Consider the following 26,210-nt stretch of genomic DNA (forward strand, 5'->3'; position numbering starts at 1 on the left):
AAAAAAAAAAAAAAAAAAAAAAGGCGCACTTAAGGAAAGTTACAGACAACTACCAAAAAAAAAAAAAAAAAAAAAAATCAACAAACAAACAAAAAAACCCCCCACACACAAAATCCAAACCATTCTCCCATCTCCCCTCCCGCCTCCCCCCAACACAATACAGTTCCTTGTTTTCATTTCTTTCTTTTTTAAAAATTTCCTGCCACCTCTCCATCTGGGAAGCCAAGGGTACAACTGCTGGGGGGTGGTGGCAGGCACAGAGCGGGCAAAGCCCCATCTTTGGCCAGAGGGAGGTGGGAGCACCAGTCCCTACTACATCCTCAATCCACAGACACCATCAGCTGACCTTCCTTTCGGTTCCCGCTAGGGGAGAGGGGGGCAAGAGCAGGTGGTCCCGATGGCTGAGCAACCAGTACTCCTGGCCGGGCCACCTGGCCTACCTCTGTGCCCTTCTCCAACTGAAAGGACAGTCTCATCTCGGGCCAGAAACCACTATTACGCGAGGGCTGGACACTGCATCTAGAAGGAGGAAACTTGGTCAGGGCAGTGGAGCTATAGGCAGCAGCCGACCTTCTTCCTTGCCCACTCCTGGGGGTCACCCCCTCACAACAGCCTGTGGGCACAACCCAACAGCCTGTGGCTTCCTCATGACCGAAGAAGCTCCGTCCCAGCTCTGCGCACGCACAAGTTCCCGGCTGCTCACGGTCACAAGGCTGTGCTCTGGGCTAGCTGCGGATTCCAACGGCAGCTGGCCCTTCCTCCTCAGCAGGAGATGCAGTGGGACACGGCTTGCTGGGCCTGGCCTACACTCCCACAGGGCAAGGCTGAAAGGCAGGTGAACCAAAGATGGAGTGAGCCTGCAAAACTGACCTTGTCACCTTGGCCACCCCAAGCTGCCCTAATCACAAAAAGTCCTTTCACCCACTCCCAAACTCATCCGCTGAGTGGGAGGCTATCTGGCTGGCTGAGGGATAAGGCGCGGTGCAACGGAAGAGACCAGAAAGCCTGAGAGGACCCCGATTGTACACACACACACACACACACGCACAGCTGCTCTGCGCAGTTGCCCTTAGCCTCTTCCACCTTAAAGAGCCAAAGCACATCTCTAGGCTCTAGGGACAGAGGGGAAACTGCCTTCATTCCAGGCCCTCGCTCTGGAAAAATGGGTGAAGGGTAGCCTGGGTCTATGGGGAACCAGTCTGTCACCCCCAATCTTTGCAATGCACAGCTTGCCTTTTCCCAAATGAATGGTCGGCTCCCAAGGTAATGTTTCACAAAGGAAACATTGGTTACCAAGCTGGTGCCATCAACAGAGATGGTGCTCCACAGACCCTTGAGAGTTTAGGCATTGCTGGAGCGGGAAGATCTAGCCACCTTCTGAGCACACTGGGCACGAGGCTCGGAGTCCTGGAGCCTCTCTCTCCTGGCTCTCCTCGGACTAAGAGCAAAACACTGAGCAAGTCTCACATCCCTTACTTCTGAGCCCGGAGTGCATCTCACTCCCTGCCCTCTTCCAAAAGGAGCAAGCCTGGCTGGCAGGGAACCACCCTGAGGGGTATGGGAAGGGGAAGTCTGTTCACTTTCCCTATCTCCCAAAATACTAGAGGTGGGGTTGGCACCCTCCCCAGGCTCTCTCAGCCTGTACAGCTAGCTCAGTGTCCAGGTAGGGCCTAGATGCCCTGGGACTTAGCTGAGGGAGGGAGGTATAGGCATGGGGTGCTCATCTGTCCGGGGGGCTGCGGAGCCCTGCCCCTCTTCTGGGCGGCAGTAGGAATACAGAAGCTAAGCTCACTGAAGTCCTATTGGTTAATGTTTCTAGTGAATTTCCCAGAAACATTTTTAAGTAGACTACCAAACTACCCTTTCTCAATTAAAAATTCATTAAACTGCTAAAACCCCTCCTCCCGTGCACTTTTCCTTGCAAATCAGGTATTTGTATAAACAAACAAAAATAGGAAGGAGAAAAAAAAAGAAAGGATATTTTCAAATGGAACTTGCTTTTAAGTGATGAAGACATGCACTTGCAGGTGGGTGGACGGGAATTCTCATCTGTGTTTTGAAATCCCAAATTAATGAGCATGATAAACTGTTATTGCTGGCACCGGCTTTACCCCAAGTGGCCAAGTGGCACTGTCTGCCTCTCCGAGTCCTTCGTGGGTCCCCCCAACCCTCCCCTGACCCCCACCCTTTCCCTTTCCATTGACTTGGGACAGCCCTTGTAGACGTGCCAATCACAGTGGGAAGGGGGGGGGGGGAAGGAGGGAGGTCACAGTGCATGGGGTTCAAGGTCACAGTGGGCGGAGCAAAGGGGATCACAGTGCAAGTAAGTCAGGTCGTTCCCTCTGCTCAAGTCCAGCTGTCTGCCACAGCAGTGCGACCCGTGGCGGACGACCCAAGAGGCGGCGGCGGCGGCAGCGGCATCCTTTCCCGCACGCATTTATCTGCGCTGTTTGAAGCCCTGTGACCCATCTGGACCCAAAGGCTGTCTGATCACATTATTGGGCTGCCTGCTGTCCTCAGGTTGGGAGATCCTGGTTGGCCTGGAGGGAAGAAGATCAGAGGGTGGCCTGAAAAAGGACATAAAAAGAGGTCCCCAAATCTTAAAACTGCAGCTAGAGCACAAGGCAAAGTAGCTGTCAGCCAGCTCTGGCTCCCTCTCCGACGAGCAGACTCAGGGGACCTGCAAGTTGCGAAGCCCCCGTGGGCAGGTGAGGCAGGTGGTCTATGTTCACCTGAGCAGTGGCAGCGCGCTTCCCCTGAATCTAGAGGGCAGGGAGAGTGCTCAAGGGCCCAGCCTGTCCAGAGGCAGTGAGCCCGGACAGCTCAGCCTCCACAGAACTATGTGGCGCAGACCCTTCAGGGTGTCGGGCAAAGGTAAAGACCCCTAACCAAGAGCTCAGGAGAGGGACCAGGCACCGGCCATGGCTGCCCTCCTGCTTCTCTCCGAATCATGTGGTTAATGGTTGACTCATTTTAACATGGAAGACTACAAGGAAACAGACCTCTTCTAGGCTGCCAAGTGAAGGTTTAGAGGAGAACGGGAGTCTATCAAATTAATCAAGGGACAGGAAGAAGGTACATAGATTAGTTCAAGTCCCAGAAGAGCAAACCCAAGGAGGCCTCTCAAAGTCAGAAAGAGGCTATTTTAACAAATACTGCTTTAGCAGGAGGTGACAAATTTACATAATGCAGCCTCTAGGACTGCAGAGGGAAAAATAAGTGCTGGGAACGAAAAAGGATTTAGAAAATGCACCAAACATCACAGAGAGCTATTATGAGACCCAGAAGATAACATCTAAGCACTTCGTGGGGCACCATCTGCTGTGCCAGGCGGGGTTCTCAAAACACTACACATTTATTTGCACAACGAGTTGACAAGGGAGGTACTATCGTTATCCCATTTCCCCCACAGATGAGGCTATGAGGGTACAGAGAGGTTAGGCAGCCGGAAGTGGAAGGAAATGGCAGATTGTGACTCAGAGTTTGTGCCTTTAACCTCTGTGCCACACTGCCCTCCTCCCCACCCCCATGCCCAAGCCTGCAGAGGCGGCAGAGCAGTAAGCCACGACCTCAAAGCTTGCAGTCCCGAGCCGAAGCAGCAGACCCTGAACTTGCCCACCAGGTTGGGCTTGGCAGCTGGAGCTGCCACGGTTCCAGACCTGATTCTGCCTGCTTCTCACTACTCTGCCCGCAGCCAGGCCACTCCCCCTTCCACCTCGGAACGGCCTGGCGGAGTGGCGGATGGTCAGCCCCACCGGCTGCACTCACCTGTCGAGGATGGGTTTCTCTTGTTCCTCCTCGGGGCTGGCGCTGCCCAGGATCCGCTTCCGGGCCTCGGCGTACTCCGCCTCACGCTGCGCTAGGGACTTGACAGGAAGGGCTGGCCTGCTGGTGGAGTTGGGGCTGCTGACCACACCATTGCTGGTGGGCCTCTTGAGGATGCGGATCTGTGGAGGGGGCCCCGTGGGAAGGCTATCGTCCTGAATCACAATGGGCACTTTGGGAGGAGATTTGGATTTCCTGCTGACAAAGAGCAAATACAGCTTCACAAGTCTTACCCTTGACTCCAGAGGCCCCATCCATGTCCCTCACTCACCCCCATCACTTTCCCCTCCTTCCTCCTAATTCTAGTCGTTATTCTCTGGCCTCTGACCAGACACCAAAACTCTCACTCCTCAAAAGGGGTTTCCCAAAAGAGCAACCTTGCCATAAGCTCATGTCGTCCTCAGGTCTGCTCCTCAGACCTAACCCCAGGCAAAGGGGGGCTGGAACAGCACCTCATTCTGGGACTTCTATCCCCCGGTTCACAGTCACATCAACCACTGTTTGGCCCCTGTGGCAAAACATTTCATGCCCAGAATCCAATGACGTCAGTTAAAATCCCAACTTCCCTACACAGAGCAGAGTGTAACAGGCCGGTGTGGTAGGACCCCTTAGCTGAGGGGTCAGCAAAGTGTTCACTCTAGCCATGGCCTCCACCACAGGTGCTCACACCGGTCAAACACTACAAAGGAGCCCGCTCCACCATCCCTGCCTGGCACCAAGACGGGGTTTACCAAACCGCCTCAGCCTTCTGGTAGTGACCTGTGCCTCCCAGAGACAAGCTACTCCAGACAACTGGATCATCTCTTCAGAAGAGCTTCTGAGCAGAGACACCTCCCTCACCATGGCTCCCTGGGATGCTGGACGCGGCGGGGCTGGGGTAAAGGATGATCCTAGAAACAGTGCTTGGCAGTGCTCAGAGGAGAAGCATTGTCCAAGGCGGGTGGATGTGCACACCGGGCAATGTGTCCACAAGGAGATGTGGAAAACCACACAGGAAGGGAGAGAAACAAAAGCCACCAGGAAAAAGGGATCCAGGCAGGAATGACGGCCCTTCAACAGCCACAAAGACCCTTCCCAGAGCAGCCCCAACTAGCTTCTCTTCAGAAGCCAACAGCCTATGGGGGGGCCTGTTTTTAGAGCCCCAGTTGGCAGGATGGGAAGGGGCTGGAGCAACTCAGCTGCTGCCAGGGGGACTGGAACAAGTCCCACACGGGACAGGAATGGCATGGCAAAGGGACTGTAACCAGACATCAGTGCAGTTGCTGAGACAAGCAGACAGACAAGGAGCCAGCAATCTGATCAGAGGCAGGGAGCCAGGAAACTAGCGGGTGGGCAGGGCACCCTGGCGTCCCCTGGGGAATGATAAGCAAGTCCAGAGAAGTCCTCTCCTCCTCCTCCCTTCACTGTCCCTGTGGGAAGCCCACAGGTTACCTAAGTCCAAAGACAGACGGCTGAGGTCAACTTTCATGTGCTCTGAAACCCACTTTCTCTGCTGTCTGGGTGGGGGAAAATATCCTTAAAAAGGTCTTTGAGAATTTCTGAGAATCTTCTCTTCCAGAATACCCCCATAATGCCCTCAGCCACCACGTCATGGAGGGCCCAGAGAAATCATCTGTCCAACCTCTTTATGTCACATAGAAAGAAACTGATGTCCAGAGGGAAAAACAGCTTGTCCCAAACCTCAGAGCAACTGGAACAGAGCCAGCCTAAAACCCAAGTTTTCTGACTTGTCACCTCCCCACTTTCCACCAGACCACCTCACACCGGGTACCCACTAAGTTAGAAGGCAGATTCGACAGTCAAGCCTCACTCTCAGAGCCTCCAGCCACCACATCCTGGAGGGACACGCTCGGGAACCTGCCCTGCAAACCCTAACGGCCACCTGGAGAACACCACTGACTGCCCAGCTCTCAACTGGCAGAGAGCATGAGCCCTCAGACCAGACAGCAGCCTTACCTCTCCTTTTGTGTGATCTTCAGTTTTTTTTCCAACCGTCTGTCTATTTCCTAGAGGAAAAAAATGTATATAAAAAGTGGAAAAAAATCTCTCTTAGATAAAAACTTATGTCTTTATTTTCAGAGCTAAGGATGGTGTCCTCTGAGCAGGGACATTAGTGTGCCCTTTGAGGTAACGGATGCAGATCTCCCTTTACTAGACTCGGGTTTGGGAACCTGACTCCCTAAAGGTTCATCTCCCTCCATCCCCATGGCCATGGTGATAGTTCTAGACCTCATCATGCATCTGGGTTCTTTGTATAGCTTCCGACTAGTCTTCTGGCCTCCAATCTGTCCTTCACAGAGCCACTCAAATCAACTTTCTACACAAAAATCTGGTTGTGTCACTTCCCCACTGAAACCCCTTCAATTGCTTGCCAGATTAAGTCCAAGCTCCTAAGCACGCCTCGCCCCTAGCTTCCTTTATCTTCTGTTCCTGTTTTACATCACTGTGACACTGAGATGTTACTAAGCCCCAGAACCCAGCATGCTGATCCACCCACCCGCAATAGCCTCCCCTTTGCAAACTTCCACTGACCCTGCAAACCCCACATTGACGTTGGCCTTTGTGCGGTGAAATCTCCCTGACTCCGTACACAGTTCATCTCAGACATTAGGCTCTCCCTTTTCCATTCCTTCATAAGCACAGGTATCACATATTTTACAGCCTCTTCTCTCCCACTGTTATGGACTTGAACTCTGTGACTGGTACCTAACCAAAGGTCTAGAACAAAACAGAAGCCTAACATCTGTGAAACTGGATGGCAGTGAGCCCTCAGGCCCTCGGCACCAGGAACTCTGTGATGCTCCCATACCCTCACGCACAAGGGTCCACACACTGGACAGGGGAAGCTGTGCGCGGGCAAAGACCAAACCTTCAGGCTCCTTGGCTGCCCCACTGCTTTTTCATACGAAACATCCCACTCAACTGTCCTCAGTGAGGACAAGAACATTTAGCTACTGGGGTAGGAAAAGGTGTATGAAAAATTATTTCTCTGAAGAAAAGGCTTTTAACAGTGGTTCTCAACCAGGACTGGCTTTGCCCACCAGGGAACATTTAGCGGTGTCTGGAGACATTTTTGGATGTCCCTGCCAGAGGGGAGGTGCTACTGGCAGCTAGTGGGTAGAGTCCAGGGACACTATGCTGCGAAAATCCTATAATGCACAGAACAGCCCCCACAGCGAAGTATTACCTAGCCCCAAATGTTAGTAGTGCTGAAGTTGACAATCTTGACCTACAGGATATATGGGATTTTTCAAAGGAGTCTAGAACTTGCAAAATGTTAAGAATCACTGCCTTAACTGCCAGTAAAGTCTTTGAAATTTGCTGAGATCCACCTCAGGGCCAAGTGGGTAGCCAGTTTTCATGTTCCAAATGTCTTGAAAATGACTATTCTACAGCTGATGAGTACAGTTCAAGCTGGTTAACTATAATGTTCAGAACCTCTACATTCTTACTCATTTGTTAGGTTTATTGACTATGCAAAGAATCAAAGATTATTTTCTAGTAAATTACCATTATGAAATGATCTTCTTTGCCTTAAAATTTATTATTTAATATGAATAAAGCTGTGCCAGTTTTCTTTTGGTTAGTATTCCCCAGACTGTTTCTCTCTTTTCCTTCTCATCTTTCCCTCTTCTTACTTTTGTCTCCTGTAAACAATATGAAGCTTGATTCACCATGTGAAGCTAGATTTCAATCCAGTCGGACACCGACATTCACTCTGATTGGTGCTGAGTTGTGTTTAACAGATTTTGGTTTTTTCACCTACCCAACATATATTTAGGGGCAAGCACAACAGACTGTATTCTGAGGGTCCCATCAACTCTGGGGAGGGGCTACGAAGCCACCAGATGGAAGACCTCTCCTTCAAGCTTAGGATACATGCTGACACTCAACAACTGTCTGGTGACTGACTGGCAAAGGTGTACTGAGAGCACGGGCATGACCTGGATGGTTTCTGGGAACTGACAGACGCGCAGAGTCTAGGCTCACAGCACTGTCTGTGTCAGAATTGTAGTTCTTCTAAATTTTTTTTATTAATACCGGTGGTATAGCCTGAGTAGATCCTATGTCTCACATTAGTCTAAAGCCCGTTACCATGTAAGGGCTTTCCACAAATAACTTGGTTTTAAAGCTCCATACTGTCTCATTTTGTTCCCACCTGAAAATGACACTAAATTCTTACTCAAGTTTCTCCATCATAAATGCAAGGTCTACCATCTGTGGGATTTAGAGGCCCTCACACAGGGTCAGAACCAAATGCCTCCACGGGCCAGGCAAGTAACCCAAACTCCTTTTGCAGGGAGCCCAGTGGGGAATTGAAGGGGCTGCAAGGCACCAAAGGGCACTGGCCCTGCCTACAGACAGGCAGCAGAGCCTTGGCTGACATGGCCAGAGCTGCTATTTTAGGAAAAAACAAATTCAAGATTTTTATGGGAAAGCTCTACATTTTTAAACTTCATTACATGAACTCTCACTTTCATATCACTATAAGATAGCCAAATAAGGCATTTAGGCAAATGGGCTAATACGTGACTCAAATTTTTTTTTTAAATTGTGGTAAAATACACATTACTTTAGCTGAATGTGAGAAGTCCCATCCAGGTTTCTCTCAGGAGAGCAAACTGCTTCCTTCTTTCTGTAGGGCCTTAGGGAAGATAGAGAATTTGCCCAGGCCCAGCAAATGGAGGCTGGATAGAGAAAAGCCCTTTAAGAGGGCATTACGGACCATATCTGAGTAAAGGGGCCTCTGTCCCCAGACTACATATACCTGACATATAAACGGCTGGCTTTAAAAATAATGCCTTGGGCGCCTGGGTGGCTCAGTCGGTTAAGCATCTGCCTTCGGCTCAGGTCACGATCCCAGGGTACTGGGATCAAGCCCCACATCAGGCTCCCTGCTCAGCAGAGAGCCTGCTTCTCCCTCTCCCTCTGCCGCTCTGCCTACTTGTGCTCTCTCTATCTCTCTGTCAAATAAATAAAATCTTTAAAAAAATAAAATAAAAATAAATAAAAATAAAAATAATGCCTTACGTCAATATAATGCTTTATGGCTGTCAAATACACTTCCCCCAGACACTCATTTTCTGTTTACACCACCCCTGTCTGATAGACGAAAGAGCTTTTACCCCTTTCTGTCAGATGAAGGAATGTGGCTCTGGGAGGTTAAGAAACAAACCCAATGTCACAAAGTAAACCACAGAGGCAGCCCGAGAACTGCGGCCTTTCGAGGCCCTCCCCAACGCCGGCACAGCTCCACAGCTGCTCAACCCCCTGGAGATGGTAAAGCCAGTAGATCCTGATCTCTTCCTCATCTCCCCTGAATGTCACACTGCTCCGTGGCGCTCCAATGACTAGCGCTCCCATCAAACTCCATCACACCAGGCAGGATGGCTTATCAGAGCTGAGCAGGAATTCTTCCATCAGATTAGAGAATGGGATATAAATCCAACAGCTTTGGGAGAAAGCTGATCCCGACCATGTCCAGACGGCCAGCTGGACACCAGTGTGCCCAGAGCTGGCCCTGCTAAGGAGTGCCCTGCCAGCAAATGGAGAGAGCGCTGCAGCTCCCTCTGGCGTCTGTCCAGATATCATGAGTCAGAACATTCTCTTTTTGGACAAGGCCTTGCAATGGAGCTGCTCTCAGTCTCGTGCTCTGAAGCGCTGCACCAAGCCAAAGCTTTCCTACGGGGTGCACTACAAGGAGAATGCCTGTCTCCTCCAGAGACAAGTGGAGCCCAGTGGAATTAAACAGGCCTCAGAATGCTGTGTGAGGAAGCATCTAGATGTGGGCCCCAACAAGAAACCTATTACCTAAGGGCACCTTCTCTTTTCATAAGGATGAACAGAACCCTGGTCCAAGGTCAACACTTCTGTGTTAGAGGCCCAAACTCCACACGTAGTGAAAGAAACCCATATATAAGCTCATCACTCTATGACTTCTCGGAGCGACAAGGGGTCACCAGGACACAAGCAGGTGTTAGGGCATAAGCATTATCAGAGGAGAGGTGCTAAGAAAAGTTTGATTTCCCATGACTGTTCCTGGAAAGGCTGCTATTTTTGGTCAAGTAGCACTGAGCAGACTCCAGAAGATGATGCCCTGTGCTCTGCTAAGAGGTGTGGTCTCCTCTTTGGGTCAAAACCTAAGCAAAAGCTCTGTTGCTACTAACAGCTACAGAGATCACTTGCCCTGTGGGGCTACATCTCTACAAAATGAGGTACACCCTTCTTGGTCCGACAGAACAAGCAAAACCAGAAGGAAGGAGTGAAGGCAGGAGGTCATGAAGAACCACAGTGGGGAGCAAGGTAGTTCTAGACAGGGCCAGTCCCTTATGGGAGGTAAAGGAGAGGCCCCAGCCACAAGGTGAATGAAGTCAGATGCAGCGAAGCAACATCTGCAAATTCCACTCACCTGAGGAAGAAGCACAGCTTCACTGGCTGCTGATGCCCTTAACCTTGCAATGACTGTCTTTGTGAGCTCCCACAGAAAGCTGGGGGATGGAGGCACACGAGGGAAAGAGCAGGGGAGGGGACATCCCAGCCTACTCTGTTACACAGCCACCATCTTCAAAAGGATTAAAGGAGACAAAGAGGATAGGGATGAATCTGCAAGGGGAGGCAAATTAGCAGTAAGAGGTGGATGAGAAAGGAAAAAACAAAAGTGGGAAGCGGAGAGAAGAGGCAGAAAGGCAAAGAAGAGCAGTAACTGGGCTGCTCTGGGCCTTGGTGCAAAGTACAGCAAGTACAGCTCAGCCACAGCTGTACTCTCAGGCCTGAACATTCAAGAAACAGACTACTCAGTTTACCTAGGGGTGATGACGCCCTGGGGGACTGATTCAAACTAGCCAAACTCACAAGAGACAGAGTGAACAAACCCAAATCCTCCTCTGCTACACTGGGGTGGAGGGGGTGTCCACCCTTTCTGGTGCCTGACCTTCTGCTGTCCCCCGCCACCCCCCACCCCCCACCATAGTGCCAAAGGAGCGGACTATCCTGTTCCACCACTGCATCCCTCCTCTGATAACCAGAATCGCTGGTCACCAACACAATCAACACAAGTCCTAAGATTTCAAGAAATCTTGTATCAAATGGAGATTCCTGGCTCCGAGTGAGGAACCTCTTATCAGCAGAAGTTACTATTTAAGTGACTCTTCTCAGATAATCTGCTTCTCTTTGTCAGTTTCCATTTCAGAAGATGACATTTTCTGACTTCCAAATTCAAGGAATAACGACTGGTTTTGGACTCTTTGCGACCATGTACCACAGGTTTGTCTGGTCTTGTGCAGCTACCCCAAACAGGGGAGCACATATCTGCAGACAGACACTGGGTGGAATCTAAAAAGAGACAGGAATCCCACGTACAGGGTTTCTCTCAGAACTGAAGCCTGACAGGTCCTGATGAACACAATGCCACCATTTCAGTAAAAAAGCACAGAAGGAGATGCTGGGAAGGAGGAGAAAGCAGGCCTTCGTTCCAACACGTCTGGCCCTGAACTCCCAGCACCAGTGACAGCGCCAGGCTGGGCCTGATCTCTCTAAGTCTTGGGCACGACCCCAGCAAGGCACCTATGTCTCCCATACCACACATCTGCATGAGATTCTGTCTGTTCTTACAAGGGCCCCAATTTCACTTAGGAGTGAAACACAAGAATTCACAGCTAGAGCCAGCAAAATCTGGTTTAAAACTATCAGATAAAAAGGTCTCTGTACTTTCAGAGCACACCACTGGCCATGTCAAATCCAGACGTGTAATCCACAGACACTTCTCCAAACCAGCCCCACTCCAACTCTTGTTTTTTTGTTTTCTACAATTTTATTTTTTAAGATTTTATTCATTTATGGGGCGCCTGGGTGGCTCAGTTGGTTAAGCAACTGCCTTCGGCTCAGGTCATGATCCTGGAGTCCCTGGATCGAGTCCCGCATCGGGCTCCCTGCTCAGCAGGGAGTCTGCTTCTCCCTCTGACCCTCCCCCCTCTCATGTGCTCTCTCTCATTCTCTCTCTCAAATAAATAAATAAAATCTTAAAAAAAAAAGATTTTATTCATTTATTTCAGAGAGGGAGAGAGAGGGAATGAGCTGAGCGGGGGAGGGGCTGAGGGAGAGGGAGAAGCAGGCTCCCCACTGAGCAGGGAGCCCAATGTGGGGCTCGATCCCAGGAACCGGAGATCATGACCTGAGCTGAAGGCAGACGCTTAACCGAACCGACTGAGCCCCCCCCCCCCCAACTCTGCCCACCTGCCTTGTTTCTCTCCGTCAGTGGTGTGACAGTGACAGTGCTTACTCTACCGCCTCTGGCTAACTCCAGGGAGGGAAGCCCCCAAAGTCTTACCATGCTGGGTTTGATTCTGAAGCGATGCTTCATTCAGGATCACCGTCAAGATCAAAACATTAACTCAACTCCTGGGCAAACACTATCGGTTAAGTCAAAAAAAAAAAAAAAACCCGAAAGGTGGGATGCCTGGCTGGCTCAGTCAGTGGGGCATGTGACTCTTGATCTCGGGGTAGTAGGTTCGAACCCCATTCTGGGTATACAGACTACTTAAAACTAAAATCTTTAGGGGCACCCAGATGGCTCAGTCTGTTAAGCGGCTGCCTTCGGCTCAGGTCATGATCCCAGGGTCCTGGGATCGAGTCCCACATCAGGCTCCCTGCTCAGCGGGGAGCCTGCTTCTCCCTCTCCCTCTGCCTGCCTCTCTGCCTACTTGTTCTCTCTCTCTGTCAAATAAGTAAATAAAATCTTTAAAAAATAGGGGCGTCTGGGTGGCTCAGTTCGTTAAGTGTCTGCCTTCGGCTCAGGTCATGATCCTGGGGTCCTGGGGTCGAGCTCTGCATTGGGCTCCCTGCTCAGATGGGAGTCTGCTTCTCCTTCTCCCTCCCCCCCGCCCCCCCCCCAGTGCGCTCTCCCTCTCTCTGTCAAAATAAATAAAATCTTAAAGAACAAAAACAAAGATCTATTTAAAATAAATAAAATAAAATCTTTAAAAAGGCAGCATTCAGAAGTTGAGACACAAGACCATCAAGGCCATGAATTCATTGGCTGCCTTTTTAATACAGACACATTAGTGTATTGGAAGGTTCTATTTCCCACAAAACACTCCTCCATTCTGTTATTCCGTTAGCAAGGAAAAAGATTCCATTTTAAGTGGGTTACTGTGGGGGCACAGGATATAGTTTTAAAATTCCCTCCCTAAGGAAGTCCATGCTTTGCTAATGTATCTCAAAGGTGTCCTTTTGCTTCACTGTGACAAAAAGCTGGACACAAGCATTTGTGGAAAACCTACTATAAGGTAGGAGATGTGCCAGATGCTGGACCCCCAGAGGTCAGGCAATCATCGTTGAAGAGGAGAGCCCAGCCAGGAGGGAGAAGACAGATCAGGGAACCACAGCTGCTACATTAGCTGTACGAACAGTGTTTTTGGAAGAGAAATGGAGAGTAAGCGATCCTGCAATGAGGAGTCAGGGAAAACTGCAGAGACCTAAAGAACAAAAGTGTCAAGGAAAAGGGAGGGGTATAAAAAAAATCGAGGGGAAAGATGAAAACATGAAGAGAAGGAAAGGAAAAAAAGGAAAGGGACCCCAAATAAGAGATTTCCTAAACTGAAAAACTTCTGAGATTACTTGAGCTGCAGTAGGCAATGGCTTTTATTAGCTGGTATGAACACTACTTAAAAAGCTGCTGCAGAAAGTCAGCTGTACTTCACTGGGCCAGCAAGGTAAGAATTTGAAGAAACCAGGGGCACCAGAAAACCCTGAAGGGCTCTGGCGGAGTGCGTGTAAAGACAAAACAATTCTTACTTCCTTGGAAAGGAAAACTGCTTCCTGCTTTCCTTCCCAAGTTCACTGGGGCTTTCAGGATCTCTCCGCACCTGCCCAGGAAGAGGAGATCCTTTGGGCACACTCTCCAGCTACGCCCCCCAGTCCAGTGGCCACCACACATGGCCAGTCCCAACTGAGCCGTGCTGTAAGCGCCAAATGCACAGCAGGTTTCCCAGACTTAGTCCAAAAATAGTGTAAAATAGCTCATTAACCTATTATCAGTATTGATTACATGCTGACATGATACTATTTGGGGTATACTGCATTCCGTTTAAAATATTAAAATTAGGGGCACTTGGCTGACTCAGTGGGTAGAGCATGCGACCCTTGTTCTCAGGGTCGTGAGTTTGAGCCACCCTCCCCCCACCTGTTGGGTGTAGAGATTACTTAAATAAATAAAACTTTAAAAAACTACTAAAATTAATCCCACCTATTTCTTTTTACTTTTTAAATGTGGCTTTGAGGAAGTTTTAAATTACATGTGTGGCTTGCATGGTACTTCCTTGGACAACACTGCTTGAGATCTAACTTTAGAATAAGATGTATCTATCTGTTATACATTTAATCTTTCAGTAACTAGCAACTTAATTCCTTAGGGACCCAAGGGGCATGTTGTTTACTGATGTGCAAAACCTACTCTGGTGAGTCCTGTCATTTTGGCATGACAGCAACTAGCACTTACCCAGTGCCCAATGTTTGGTCCAGACCCAGCTCTGAGTAACACTCACACCTAGTGTCAAACTAGCTCTGAAGCTGCTGTTGTTGGAGTCACCAAAGACCTCCACTGCTGCCAAATTCAATGGTAAATTCTACATCCTCACTTCACTCAACCTCTCAGCATCATCCAACACTGCTCAAAACTCCTTCCTTAAAGCATGTTCTTTCTTTTTTTTTTTTTTTAGGGGGGGAAGGGAAGGTCAGAGGGAGAGAGAGAATCCCAAGCAGGCTCCACGGCAAGTGCAGAGCCTGACACGAGGTTCATTCAATCCCACCACCCTAATCATGACCTGAGCTGAAATCAAGAGTTGGACACTCAGCTGACTGAGCCACCCAGGTGCCCCTCTTAAAGCATCTTCTATACCAGCCTCCCAGATCCCACCTCCCACAGTCTCCTCCTACCTCCCTGGTAGCTCCTCTCACACCCCGTATTTGATTTCTTTTGCAACAGGATAGGCTCCTCTTCCTATCCAGAACTCCTGAGGTTGGAGAGTTTACACCTCTCCTCTTCTGTAGCTCCGCTGGCCTATTCAGTGATCTCATCTCGTTCCACAGTTTTTTCTTTTTCTTTTTTTTTAAGATTTTATTTATTTATTTGAGAGAGGGAGTGAGCATGGGGGGGGGGGGGGGAGAAACAGAGGGAGAGGGAGCAGCAGACTCCCGCTAAGCAGGGAGCCCGACGTGGGACTCAATCCGGGGACTCTGGAATCATGACCCAAGTTGAAGGCAGATGCTTAACCAGGTGAGCCCCCCAGGCACCCCTCCACAGCTTTATAGACTGATACACAACTGCTGACTCGATATACCCACTTGGATTTCACAAGGGACCTAACCTTACCAGGTCCAAAACCAAACTCTTGATTTCATTCACTCACCCAAGTCTGCTTCTCCCACATTTCCTCCACTTAGCCCATCTCAGAAATTCCAGTCTTCTCACAGCTCAGCCAAATACTCTGGAGTCAACTCTGATGCCTCTTTCATACCCCACATCAGAATTTATTGATTCTACTTCCAAAACACGTCCTGAATTTTCTCAACACTTCTGCTGCTATGACCTCCCTGGTCCAAAGTACCATAGCCCTTGAATGGACAGCTGAAATAGCATTCTCATCAGTCTGTGTTTCTACTCTTGCCCCTACAGTTTATTTTACACACAGCAGCCAGAATGATCCTTTTAAAAACCAAGTCAGTCTCTGCTCAACACCCTCACATAGCTTCCTATTTCAAGGTAATACCCACCATGGCCTAGTAGCCTCTACAGGATCTGGCTCCCTGCTACCTCTGACTTCTTCTCCTACCACTCTGCGCTATTAGCCCCCACTGTTCCTCAAATAAAACAAGCATGCTCCAGCCTCAGGACATTTGCACTTGCTGTTCCCTCTGCCCGAAATGCACTTCCACCAGCATCTGCACACTTGCTTTCTTATTTCCTTTGGTCTCTCTGCCTATCTTTATGGAGAGGCCTTCTCTGACCTTCCCCCCCCCCAAAATGGCACTTCTGCCAGTCACTTTTTATGCTCCTTATCTGTTTTATTTTTCTTCATTGTGTATGTGTATAAAACATTGTTTTACTGCCTTTCTCCACTAGAAAGCAAGCTTTATGAGAAGAAACTTCATTCACTACAGTTGTCCATAGTGCCTAAAATAGTACCCAACATATGAATTAATGAACCATCCTATGAAACAGGATTTTAGAAATATAATTTTTTAAAAAGATTTTATTTATTGGGGCCCTGGGTGGCTCAGTTGTTGGGCGTCTGCCTTCGGCTCAGGTTGTGATCCCAGAGTCCTGGGATCGAGCCCCGCATCGGGCTCCCTGCTCTGTGGGAAGCCTGCTTCTCCCTCTCCCACTCCCCCTGCTTGTGTTCCCTCTCTTGCTGTGTCTCTGTCAAATAAATAAATAAAATCTTTAAAAAAAAATTTTATTTATTTACTTGAGAGAGAGAGACAGCATGCACAAACAGGGGGAGGGGAAGAGGCAGAGGGAGAAGCAGGCTCCACGCTGAGCAGGGAGCCTGACATGGGGCTCGATCCCAGGACCCCGGGATCATGACCCGAGCCGAAGGCAGATGCTTAACCGACTGAGCCACCCAGGTGCCCCTGAAACAGGATTTTAGAGATATATTCCCATTTCACAAATGATTTAGAAACTGATTCCAAGAGGTTATTTAACTAGGCCATGGTTCCATAGCTAGTATGGAGGGGAGCCAGAATTTGAAATGGGTCTATCTGGGTCCAAAGGCAGCAACACCATCCATATTCTAAGGCTATAAGGGGGCGCCTGGATGTCACAGCTGGTTGGGCGTCCAACTCTGTTTTGGCTCAGGGTCGTGAGATCAAGCCCTGAGTCAGGCTCTACGCTCAGCGTGGAATCTGCTCGGGACTCTCTCCCTCCCTCTCCCTCTGCCCCTCCCCACCACTCATTCTCATCTTCTCTCTCTCTCAAATAAATAACTATTTAAAAAATAAAAACAAAAACAAAAAACAAAATAAGAGCTAAGGCCGCTGTAGGCCTTTCTCAGCAGTGGTGGCCGCAGCAGCATTCTCCAAGCACCTGCCGCAGGTTCGTGTAAGGAAGGCACTGTGCCCTCCCTTTACCACCTCTCAGACTCAGCACAATCCAAGGGATGTACAGCAGCCTTGCTACACACTCAAGAGGTTAAATGACTTGCCTAAGGCCACTCAACTAGTAAGTGACAAAACTGAACCCTAAATCTCAAGAGGAGGAAGCAAAAAGGTTCAGGAGCTGGCTAGTGGGTGGCCACAGGAACTACCAAGCAGGATAAAGCCTGACAGGGAACACCAACCTGCCTCCCCTACACCCCAGGCCAGGTTAGTGCAAGCTCAGGGTTCCTAAGGAGGGACTATAGCAGTGGCAGATCACAACAAAGTCCAGATATGAAGAGGTACCCAAAAAGAAGTAATTCTTCAACAGAGAACAAGCCTTACAATTTAAATGTAACTCAAGCTGGATACATCTCAGAAACTATGAGTTGCCATGTTGAGACACTGTTTCCTTCTGCTTCCAGTACCTCTTCAAAGGGGCTCCATGGGGCGGGGGGGGGGGGGGGGGGGGGGGGGGGCGGGAATCCATGCAACCCTTTCCTTTAAAGGTGCAGAACAGGCAGCAGTAGGAGTAATGGTGGTGAGCCCTGTCCTTGGAATAAAATAGTGGGTAGAATCTAACGGGGCTCCCCTTTCTCCAAGTTTATTACTGTTTTTCCCTTCCAACTTGTACAGAAAAGAGTGTATTAGTCCTCAGGCGCAGCAATAAAAGAGACCCCTCAGCCAGTCTCAGGAATTTCCCACTCTTCCCAGACAGAGGCTGTACTGGAGTGGCTGGGGAGCTGGAGAACAACGTCCTCCCGTTCACAGCAACGGCACTCTGTGCCCTGACATCTGCCTTTGCATGATGCTTTACTAAGTGCTTCACTCAGCTCTTACCATCAGGCAAAGCAAGATTTTATTAACCTAAGTTTACAAAAGAAGAAAATGAAGCTGAGAGAAAGATAGGCAGTGATTTGCCCAAAAACCAGACCTGGCACCTAAACCTTTAGCCTAGCCTTCTGACTTTTGTTATTATTGCCATGGACAGAGTAAGTGGGTCACTAACTGGCAGAAGTGACCTACTCTTTCTTCCTTTTATTAAAGAAGACAGAAAGGCTCCTCTCCGAAAGGAAGTATGCATTTGGACTCCGGGGAATGGCACAAAATCATTCTTACCTCCCCTCTACACCACCACGAGGGTTTATCCAAACACCCAAGGGCAATGTCATCAAAGCCTAGTTAGAATCATGGTACTAAGCACGGGCAGCAAACACAATGCCTCCAGGACCAAGCCAATAAAGCCAGCAGGACAGAACACAAGAGGTTACACAATACATAAAGTGCGGACTCCAGAGGAGAGGAGAGAAGAGGAGAGCAACCAAGACCCAGGTAAAGGCATTCAAACTCAATATATATATAAAAAAATGTGCATCCCAAAGAGTATATAGGCTGAATACCCAAGAGCTGCCAGTTTGCAACTACAGATACAGGGATCCTTAAGACAGCGGGCAGAGTTATTAAATCTTCTCAAGAGATCTGAGCAAAACTTATTTATATTATCTCTTTTCACCTGCCCAGATGTTAAAAAGTTATTTCCCACTTATGGTCAAGATTTCAACCAGCATGTCACTTGCCATCAGTGTTCACTGTTTTTAGTGTTACAACACACAGCAGCAGCATCCTCTTAGCTCTTGAGAACCAAATTCGAGTTTCTCGGACAGGAAATTTAGTACCTCCCCATCAGGTCACAGAGGCAGAAGGTCAATCCCAGGTGAGACAAGTAACTACTTCAAAGGAACTAGCAACTAAATATCCTAAGGCACTTAACTGGTTAATTATCTGCTGAAAAGCAAAGGTAAACAAACAGTCCAGAATGCTCCCTGAGAGTGTGGGCTCAGGATGCCAATAGCTGAGCTGAGATCCACGAAGTGATTTCCTCTCCTGGACACTAGGAATAAAAACACCTCCATGTCAATAGGTCACGGAGACTGATTGGGAAGATGAATGTACAAATGTACTCCACCCAGCCTGTAGTGAGCCCTTAAGATGCTATCTAACAAGCCCTTCCAAAAGGGGCCCGTGGGATTTGGGAGTTTGCAGGCTTATGGTCAGAGTCCATTCACCATCCAGTCGTGCAGCCAGGTAGCAAAAACAGAACTGACAGCTGGAGGGTCACAAATGCCTGTATAAGCCAAGAAGGCCAGAGCATGAGGGCTGGGAATTTGGCTCTCATGGTCTAGGAAGAGTGGTGACAATCCTGACCTCTCCAGATTCGAGTCATAACTATCCTGTACAATCTCATCTAAGGATCACAACCCTAAAGAATGCAATTTCAATGTACATATTATTCCTTTAAAAGGAATGACTGTTATTTCCTGTGTTCATTTTATAAGGGCAAGAGTTTTGGGTGTGGGGAGGGGATGACTTACTGGGAGGGACTTTTTTTTTTTTAAGATTTATTTATTTATTTATTTGAGAGAGAGAAAGAGATAGCGAGAGAGAGCGCATGAGACAGGGGAGGGTCAGAGGGAGAAGCAGACTCCCCGCTGAGCAGGGCCCCGATGTGGGACTTGATCCCGGGACTGCAGGATCATGACCTGAGCCCAAGGCAGTCGCCCAACCAATTGAGCCACCCAGGCGCCCTGGGAGGGACATTTTGAAATGTCTTACCCTCAGGGATAAGATTCTTTATCTACATAAGGACTGAGGTCAGGATTTGTTGCTAATTTCTGAGGTGGTGGGTCTTAACCTCTATCTTCCCATCAAACATCCTGCAGAGAGCTGAATGTTAAAGAGAAGAATGCTTGGCAGAGGCTAGCAGTTAAAAACACTTCAGCAAGAGAAATCTCTATGGTTACTACTTAAAAAAAAAAAAAAATGCATTCTGTATTTTGGCCACAGCTATAAGTAGCTAAACTCAGTCTTCTCCTAGGAAACCAACAAGTCAGTAACTGTCCCAACAGAAAAAAAATTACTCCGGTGGGGCAAGTGTGCAGGAAAGAACACACCATACCTTGTGAAGGCTTCTACCTGGTACAGCCAGAAAGGGATATTACTGTGGGGAAGCCACTGCAGTATAAAGGTGAGAACTGGAAAGAAAGGGCTGGCCCCAATAATACGTTAAGTCATCAGATCCAGACAGCAGTGACTTTTCTCTTTGTAGGAATTTACTGAAAGCTTCAGAGAGGTACACTAAGTTCTCTCCTGTTGTATAAGGAAAAGCAAGAAGGCCTGTGACTGCCTGAATTTCCAGGCCACAGCAACCATGGCAGCTCTCTCAAACACCCAGAGCATGCTGGTAACAGGCCCCCCATGCAGCCTCAATGAAAAGAGCTGAGAAGTTATAGTGAAAAGCTCATTATCGTACCTTCTTTGAAACCATAGTAAAACAGATCTTTTTCCAGAGTCTCAGGGACAGACTGCTCACAGCATGATCATGTCTAAACTGGCCAACTGCTTTATAGAAAGTCCGCACTGAGCACATCACAGTCCTTAGGACCCAATCTTCCCAGAAAGACCGGAATAGCTTAGAAATGGCTCCTTTAGGCATAGTACACGGGGATTTGTGCTTTCTCATACCACAAGTCTTAAATGCCTTCTTTACTATAGGGATAGACAAAGAAATCAGCACCAGGTAGCTCCAAAATAACTGTTATTTGCCCACTACCCACAGCCACTGTAAATATTCCATAATGACAGCAGTTACAGGAAGTGCTGAGGACATCAAAGTGAGGTAGAAGCCATGCTTCGGGGAGAATGGCCTCTTCTCTAAAGAATAAGAAGTTAATCAAAGTTCTTACCTCTTAAATTAAAATCTATGTCACCACTCTGCTTAAAACAAAACAAAACAAAAAGCCTTGACCATGTACAAGGAGGCCCTTCTAGATCTGGCCCCTGCATACCTTTCTGGCCTCATCTGTTTCCATTCAGCCCTGCCAACTCCCTACCCTACAGCCAGAAGGAAGTATTTGAGTATTTGTAGCTCTCCCAATGCAGCACATTCTTCTCTTGCTGCCTATATGCACATTGGCCCTACACTCTACCCACCTCTCCCAGACTTAAAACAACTTAATTCTAGTGGTCCTTTGAATCATCACCTTCTCTACAGGACTGTCTCTGATCCCAGCCACGGTATCCCATCTATGCCTCTTCCAAAGAAAGTGCTGCCTTGCCCATTTGACTCCTCCAGCCAGTGCCTGGTACACAGTAAGTTTTCAGTGTTTACTGACACCTTCCTACAGTAGACTTGTATGCCACCCAGCATCACTGATGGGGCATGTTTAGAGGCTCAAAGAGGGTAAAAAGTAAACATAAATTTGAATTCTAGTCCAGAAGACCAGTCATCCTTTAACTTACGATATATTTTCTTTCAATTAGCTATATGACTTGCCCTTGCCAAAAACAAAATACAACTTTTGAAATGCAAAGAAATCATAGAGGTTGCCAATGCATTATAATAAGTCCAATTCCATTTGTGTACCATCTATCTTCCCTTAGGATCGGATTAGCCCATTACCTACAAGATGGACTAGGTCATGTCTTTTTTTTTTTTTTTTTTGTCTAAACAAGTGAATATGTAAGACTTCAAACTATCAGAAACTGAGCAAACTGTTGATCTGATTTTTCTTTTCTGGAGCTCAAAGATGTCTTCCAATTACAAAATGCTCTATTTGTCCCCTGAAATGTGCTTAAGACAAAGGACAGAATTTAGAGTTTGAATCAACATTAACTCAATTTATATTTTCATTTCTCCCAAAGGCAGTGTATTTTTAAAGAAGCATTTCCTTAGCGGAATGTAAGCTATATTCCTTGAATTGTCCTTTGACTGGGGATGTAACTCCTTGGGAGGAAACAGGCAAAGGAACAATTCTGTATTAGGTCAGTGTTCACCATACTAAAAGCAAAAAGCAGCCTATTTACAGAACATCTGGAGTTTTTCTCAAAGCCTTCCTAGAATGACACAATAGCACTCAATATTGAGTATTTTGAAGATATGCAAGAAAAAATGACCTCAGATGTATTGACACATAAGACATTCCAGCATGATGTCAAAATTTTTTGTGGTGATGACAGCAGGGATCACCAAAAGCCTCTACTTTCAAGGATCAGAACTACCTCCAGATCATATAAAGTTAGAGTGTTCACTTTAGAAATTAGCCAACCCCCATTTGCTAGTCTTCTCACCATCCAGGTTGCTTCTTTGGACAGGTGGGTACTTAACACTCATTACTATGTATCAGGTGGAAGACAGGATAAACAGAAGCTAAGACTTAAGATGCAACTGACTACATCTGAAAGACATGTACAGTGCACTGGTTTCCCAGTGATGCGGACATAGTGCTTCAGCCCCTCCCTGGCTCCCCTCCCACAAAAGTGCACATCTACAAAACCCTTTGTGAAATTCAAAAAGGGAATCAAATTCAAGAGAGTTTTCAAATATAAGCACAAAGCAAACATATTAAAAAAGGAAGGTAATGCCCAACTCCCAAGTCTTCCCCAGGTCCCAGGTAAAGAGACAGCAAAATGCTACAGACTGAATCCTGTTTTGGAGTCAGACAGGCTTGGTGTCAAATCCCAGCTCCCTACTTACTATCTGTGTGACCTTGAGCAAGACAGGGTACTCCCTAAACCTCAGTTTCCTTGTTTATAAAAGAACAATTAACTCTACAGGTTACTTCAATGGTTCAATTAAAAGATATAGAAGAAATGTACATTTTGGCAGTTACCACTCATTATGTCAACAAGGCAAGGTTTGGGTTCTATCTTTGTACCTGGCAGTTTTAAAGGTTTTTTTTTTTTTTTTTTAAGATTTTATTTATTTATTTGAGAGAGAATGAGATAAGAGAAAGAGAGCATGAGAGGGGGGAGGGTCAGAGGGAGAAGCAGACTCCCTGCTGAACAGGGAGCCCGATGCGGGACTTGATCCCGGGACTCCAGGATCATGACCTGAGCCGAAGGCAGTAGCTTAACCAACTGAGCCACCCAGGCGCCCAGTTTTAAAGGGTTTTATAGTAGAAAGAACACTGAAAGCATCAGAAAGATCTAAGTTAAATCTTATATCCCTGGGGTTCATTCAGCTGTAAAATTTGAGACTGGGCTAGCTGATCCCTAAGTGAATTTCACGTTCTGAAAAACAAAAGTAATCCCCAATTTCTGAATCCTGCATTCATTCTTTTCATTTTCTTCTTCTTTAACATGAAATACTCATGTCCCTTGTAAACAGGTGAGAAAAATCAAAGAAAGGACAAGATGCTCAAGCAACTTATCATTTGAGTCACTCAAATTGCAGGTCAGGCTTCTCTGGAGGAGGGTGTAGGTGAAGGGTGTCTGAATGATGCACTCATATTAGTGGTAGGCAATAAAATGCCTGAACCCGGAAATTTTGCATTCTCTGGCACAAAGTCACTGGTAAGCACACTGCCTACCCTGCACATAGAGACACTAAAAAATGTTTGTTGAATAAATACCCAGATGACACCTGTTGCTCCATACAAAATCTTTCAATTGGTCTCCTTACTCAAGTCAAAATCCAAGAGAGATGGTCAGCACATAAGAACTGTACCAAACACCTTCTGAACGAATTACTTCTTCAAAACCTTAATTATGCTAAGTGGAAAAACATAAACACCGTGAAAGAAATGCTGAACCACCGGAAAAAACTTCTAAGCGAAGCCAAGTTTCAACATTCCCGCAGAGATACACCCACTGCTGCGAGGGTCAATTTCTTGGCCTCTTCCAGCTCTAACGAGCACCCTCAAAGGCGCTTGGTGGTGGTGGGGGGACCCAGCTCCTGTTTTACCCTGGTATACTCGGCTCTCCACGCCCCACTCCCAACACATAAACCTTGAAGCTGGCTGTCACTCGAGCCAGCACTGAACAGACACGAACACGGGGAGGCCAAAAGGCCATCTCCCCATCTTCATGAGGGTCGCCACAGAACCACAAACTCTGAGAAGATCCAAATTAATCACAAACCTAATCGAATTGATTCCGGCTGTTCCAGCTTGGGATAAGCTATTTTTTCCTACAGCTTCTGGGAGTCCAACAGAAACTCCAAAAGCAAAATCGAACGGTCCATTTCCACCCCCTCCTCTCCCAGGAATGTGGCTACTTTACAAATCGCAAGCACTCTCCGAGACCTTCGCCCGGGGCTCAGATCGTCGGGTGGTTCCCCGGGGAGAGGGGCTGCCCGCCGGGCTTTCGGTTGTTCCGGCGGGGTCCCCAGGGGACCCGCCTGCAACGGGCTCTCAGAGTAAAACTGAATGAGAAAAAAACCCCAGACTCGCCCACAGTGGCGGAAGGCGCAAAGCAATAGGGGATTTTAGCAAAGAGTGGAGGGGCCCAGAGACGACTCAATTTCCCCTCCTGCCCTCCGCAGCTCTTCTCCGGAGCCCGGCACGCCGCCCCGGTCCGCGCAGCACCCCCCCCCCCCCCCCCCACGGGGTGTGCCCCCCCCCAGCGGAGCAGAGGTTTTTTAAAGGGGGGCCGGGGGGGGGGGGGGGGGGGGGGGGGGGCGGCGACAGGAGAGAAAGGGTCAGAGAGTCCCGGGACAAGCGAGCAGGCGCGGGGGCCAGGAAAAGAGGCCCTGGGTGGCGGGTGGGGCGCCCTGGGTGACGCGCACGTCGGGGGTACAGAGGAAGGCGCACCAGGCGGAGGTGGAGGGAGAAATGGAACGCGGCCCCTTTAAGAGGCCTTCACGGCGCTCAGGGACCGGGGGCCTCTCCTCCACCCCCGGTCCGGAGTGTGGGGCCCTGCCTTGGGGAGAACCATCCCCAGGCCCGCTCCCCGGAGGCTTCCCTCACGCCAGGTCCCGCCCGGCCCTGCCCCGCGGCGGCGGCTCCTCCTTACCCCGCTGTCTGCCGCCTCCTCCCAGCTCTCAGCGACCTCCTCATCTTCCATCTTACTCGCCGCTTTCCCTCCTCCCCCACCCCCTCCCCGCGCCTGCGCCCTGAAGCGCGCCTCCGTCGCGGGCGCCGGCACGCAAGGCTTTACTCAATGGACCCCGCCCCTTGCCAAGCCCGGAAGAGGCACCAGGCCAGGGCCCACTAGCATCGAGAAAGCCATCTTGGAAAAGGGCAGAGAAACCAGAAAGTTGCCATTTTTCTTAAGGGCAACGCGTTATCTCGCCTACTGAGTGGGAGAGCCCCTGTGAAGTCATCGTCTTGAGTACGGAAAGTGTGTTCTTTGGAGCCATGTTTTCTAAGGGCAGGCAATCACTGAAAACTTTTTTTTTTTTAAGTGAGTCGTAATCTTTATAAACTGCAGATTACGTTTTCTTCAACGTTCTGAAAACGTTTTATAGCTCACCAGAGGTTGAAAAATATCTGCTGATGCATAAGACATTCTGTTATTTCTGTGTGTTAGGGTGGAAATTTTTTACAGTTTTTCTTGCACATAAAGCAGTATTACAAGCATCTCTTAACACTCCTTTGGATCCTCAGTAAAACATCGTTCGTTGATAATACTGGCACACGAGCTGGACAACCAGCACTACTAAAGTTCTCCTGAGTCGTTAATAACAGATACATACATTAGCATTTCCTTAAAAGTTTACTTACGCGTCTTCCTAAACGGTATTCCTGTTTTATTTTTCTCCATTACAGAGGTAGAGACCTTCAACTTTAAAGTTCGACTTCGGACGCTTCCAACTCGAACAAGATCCTGTGATCTTAGGTAACTTACGGTGTCTGTGCCTCAGTTTCCCCGAGTGTACAAAACAGAGATAATAGTAGTAGTAGACGCTTCAAAGGTAGATCATCAGAATTAAACTAGTTACTATGCGGAAAAGCGTGGGACAGTGCTTGACCGGCAGTAAGACTTTCAAAGGTTAGCTATTATCATTATAAGGGTGTCTTGCCTCCCTAAGACTTGAAATTCTCTAATCATCCGTTGTTTCCCCAAACACAAAAACAAAGGAAAAATAAACATCATGTGTTTTTATTCTCACCAATGTGTTCCTATAAGCCTCTAAGTATTTAAACCCTGTCATTTGGTAGTGTTGCATTTAGCTGTTGTAATCAAACAGTCTAACCTGGAATGTGTTTCTTCTCATGTTTTTAGCATGCCATTAATCTTCCTAAAGTAACAGCTTCCTGTTGAGAATTTTTGCAATTGTATTCCTAATAATTATTATTATAAACTGCAATCACGTATTAAATGTCACTAGTCCTTAGAAGTTAAAGTGACGTGCTTACTAACTCTCTGGTTTCATGATTTCCTGTCTCTGAAATATGGATCATCTCTGGGTGTGTCCTCAGTCAGTCGTTTTTACCTAAATGCTCATGGTGTGAGCCACCCACTGAACACTA

At 48.1% G+C, this 26,210-nt stretch overlaps 1 protein-coding gene across 8 annotated transcripts; it reads right to left on the reverse strand.

Moving 5' to 3' along the window:
• Window positions 1-195: 195 nt before the first annotated feature.
• Window positions 196-24,831, reverse strand: SZRD1 (SUZ RNA binding domain containing 1). 8 transcript variants are annotated; one of them, XM_035019691.1, is made up of 4 exons: window positions 24,751-24,825; window positions 5,782-5,831; window positions 3,769-4,020; window positions 196-2,540 (listed from the first exon to the last, which is right to left on the reverse strand). In XM_035019691.1, exons 1-4 carry the CDS (start codon window positions 24,799-24,801, stop codon window positions 2,438-2,440), a joined length of 456 nt encoding a protein of 151 aa, XP_034875582.1. In that variant the 5' UTR covers window positions 24,802-24,825; the 3' UTR covers window positions 196-2,437. The 8 variants fall into 8 exon arrangements, with proteins under 8 accessions (XP_034875582.1, XP_034875579.1, XP_034875581.1 ...); XM_035019688.1 differs by having other exon boundaries at window positions 196-2,567; XM_035019690.1 differs by having other exon boundaries at window positions 3,769-4,023.
• Window positions 24,832-26,210: the final 1,379 nt, after the last annotated feature.

The sequence above is a fragment of the Mirounga leonina genome, unplaced genomic scaffold (genome assembly GCF_011800145.1).
Source record: "Mirounga leonina isolate KUSES-001 unplaced genomic scaffold, KU_Mleo_1.0 Mir_173, whole genome shotgun sequence".
Classification (NCBI taxonomy): domain Eukaryota; kingdom Metazoa; phylum Chordata; class Mammalia; order Carnivora; family Phocidae; genus Mirounga; species Mirounga leonina.

Excerpts from the sequence above, each read along its gene's own strand:
- SZRD1 (XM_035019687.1), bottom strand. The coding sequence starts at position 24,801 with ATGGAAGATGAGGAGGTCGCTGAGAGCTGGGAGGAGGCGGCAGACAGC. Across the intron at positions 5,832-24,750 it reads AGGAGGCGGCAGACAGCGGG|GAAATAGACAGACGGTTGGA; the intron begins GTAAGGAGGAGC and ends TTTTTCCTCTAG. Across the intron at positions 4,024-5,781 it reads AAGATCACACAAAAGGAGAG|CAGGAAATCCAAATCTCCTC; the intron begins GTAAGGCTGCTG and ends GCTCTTTGTCAG.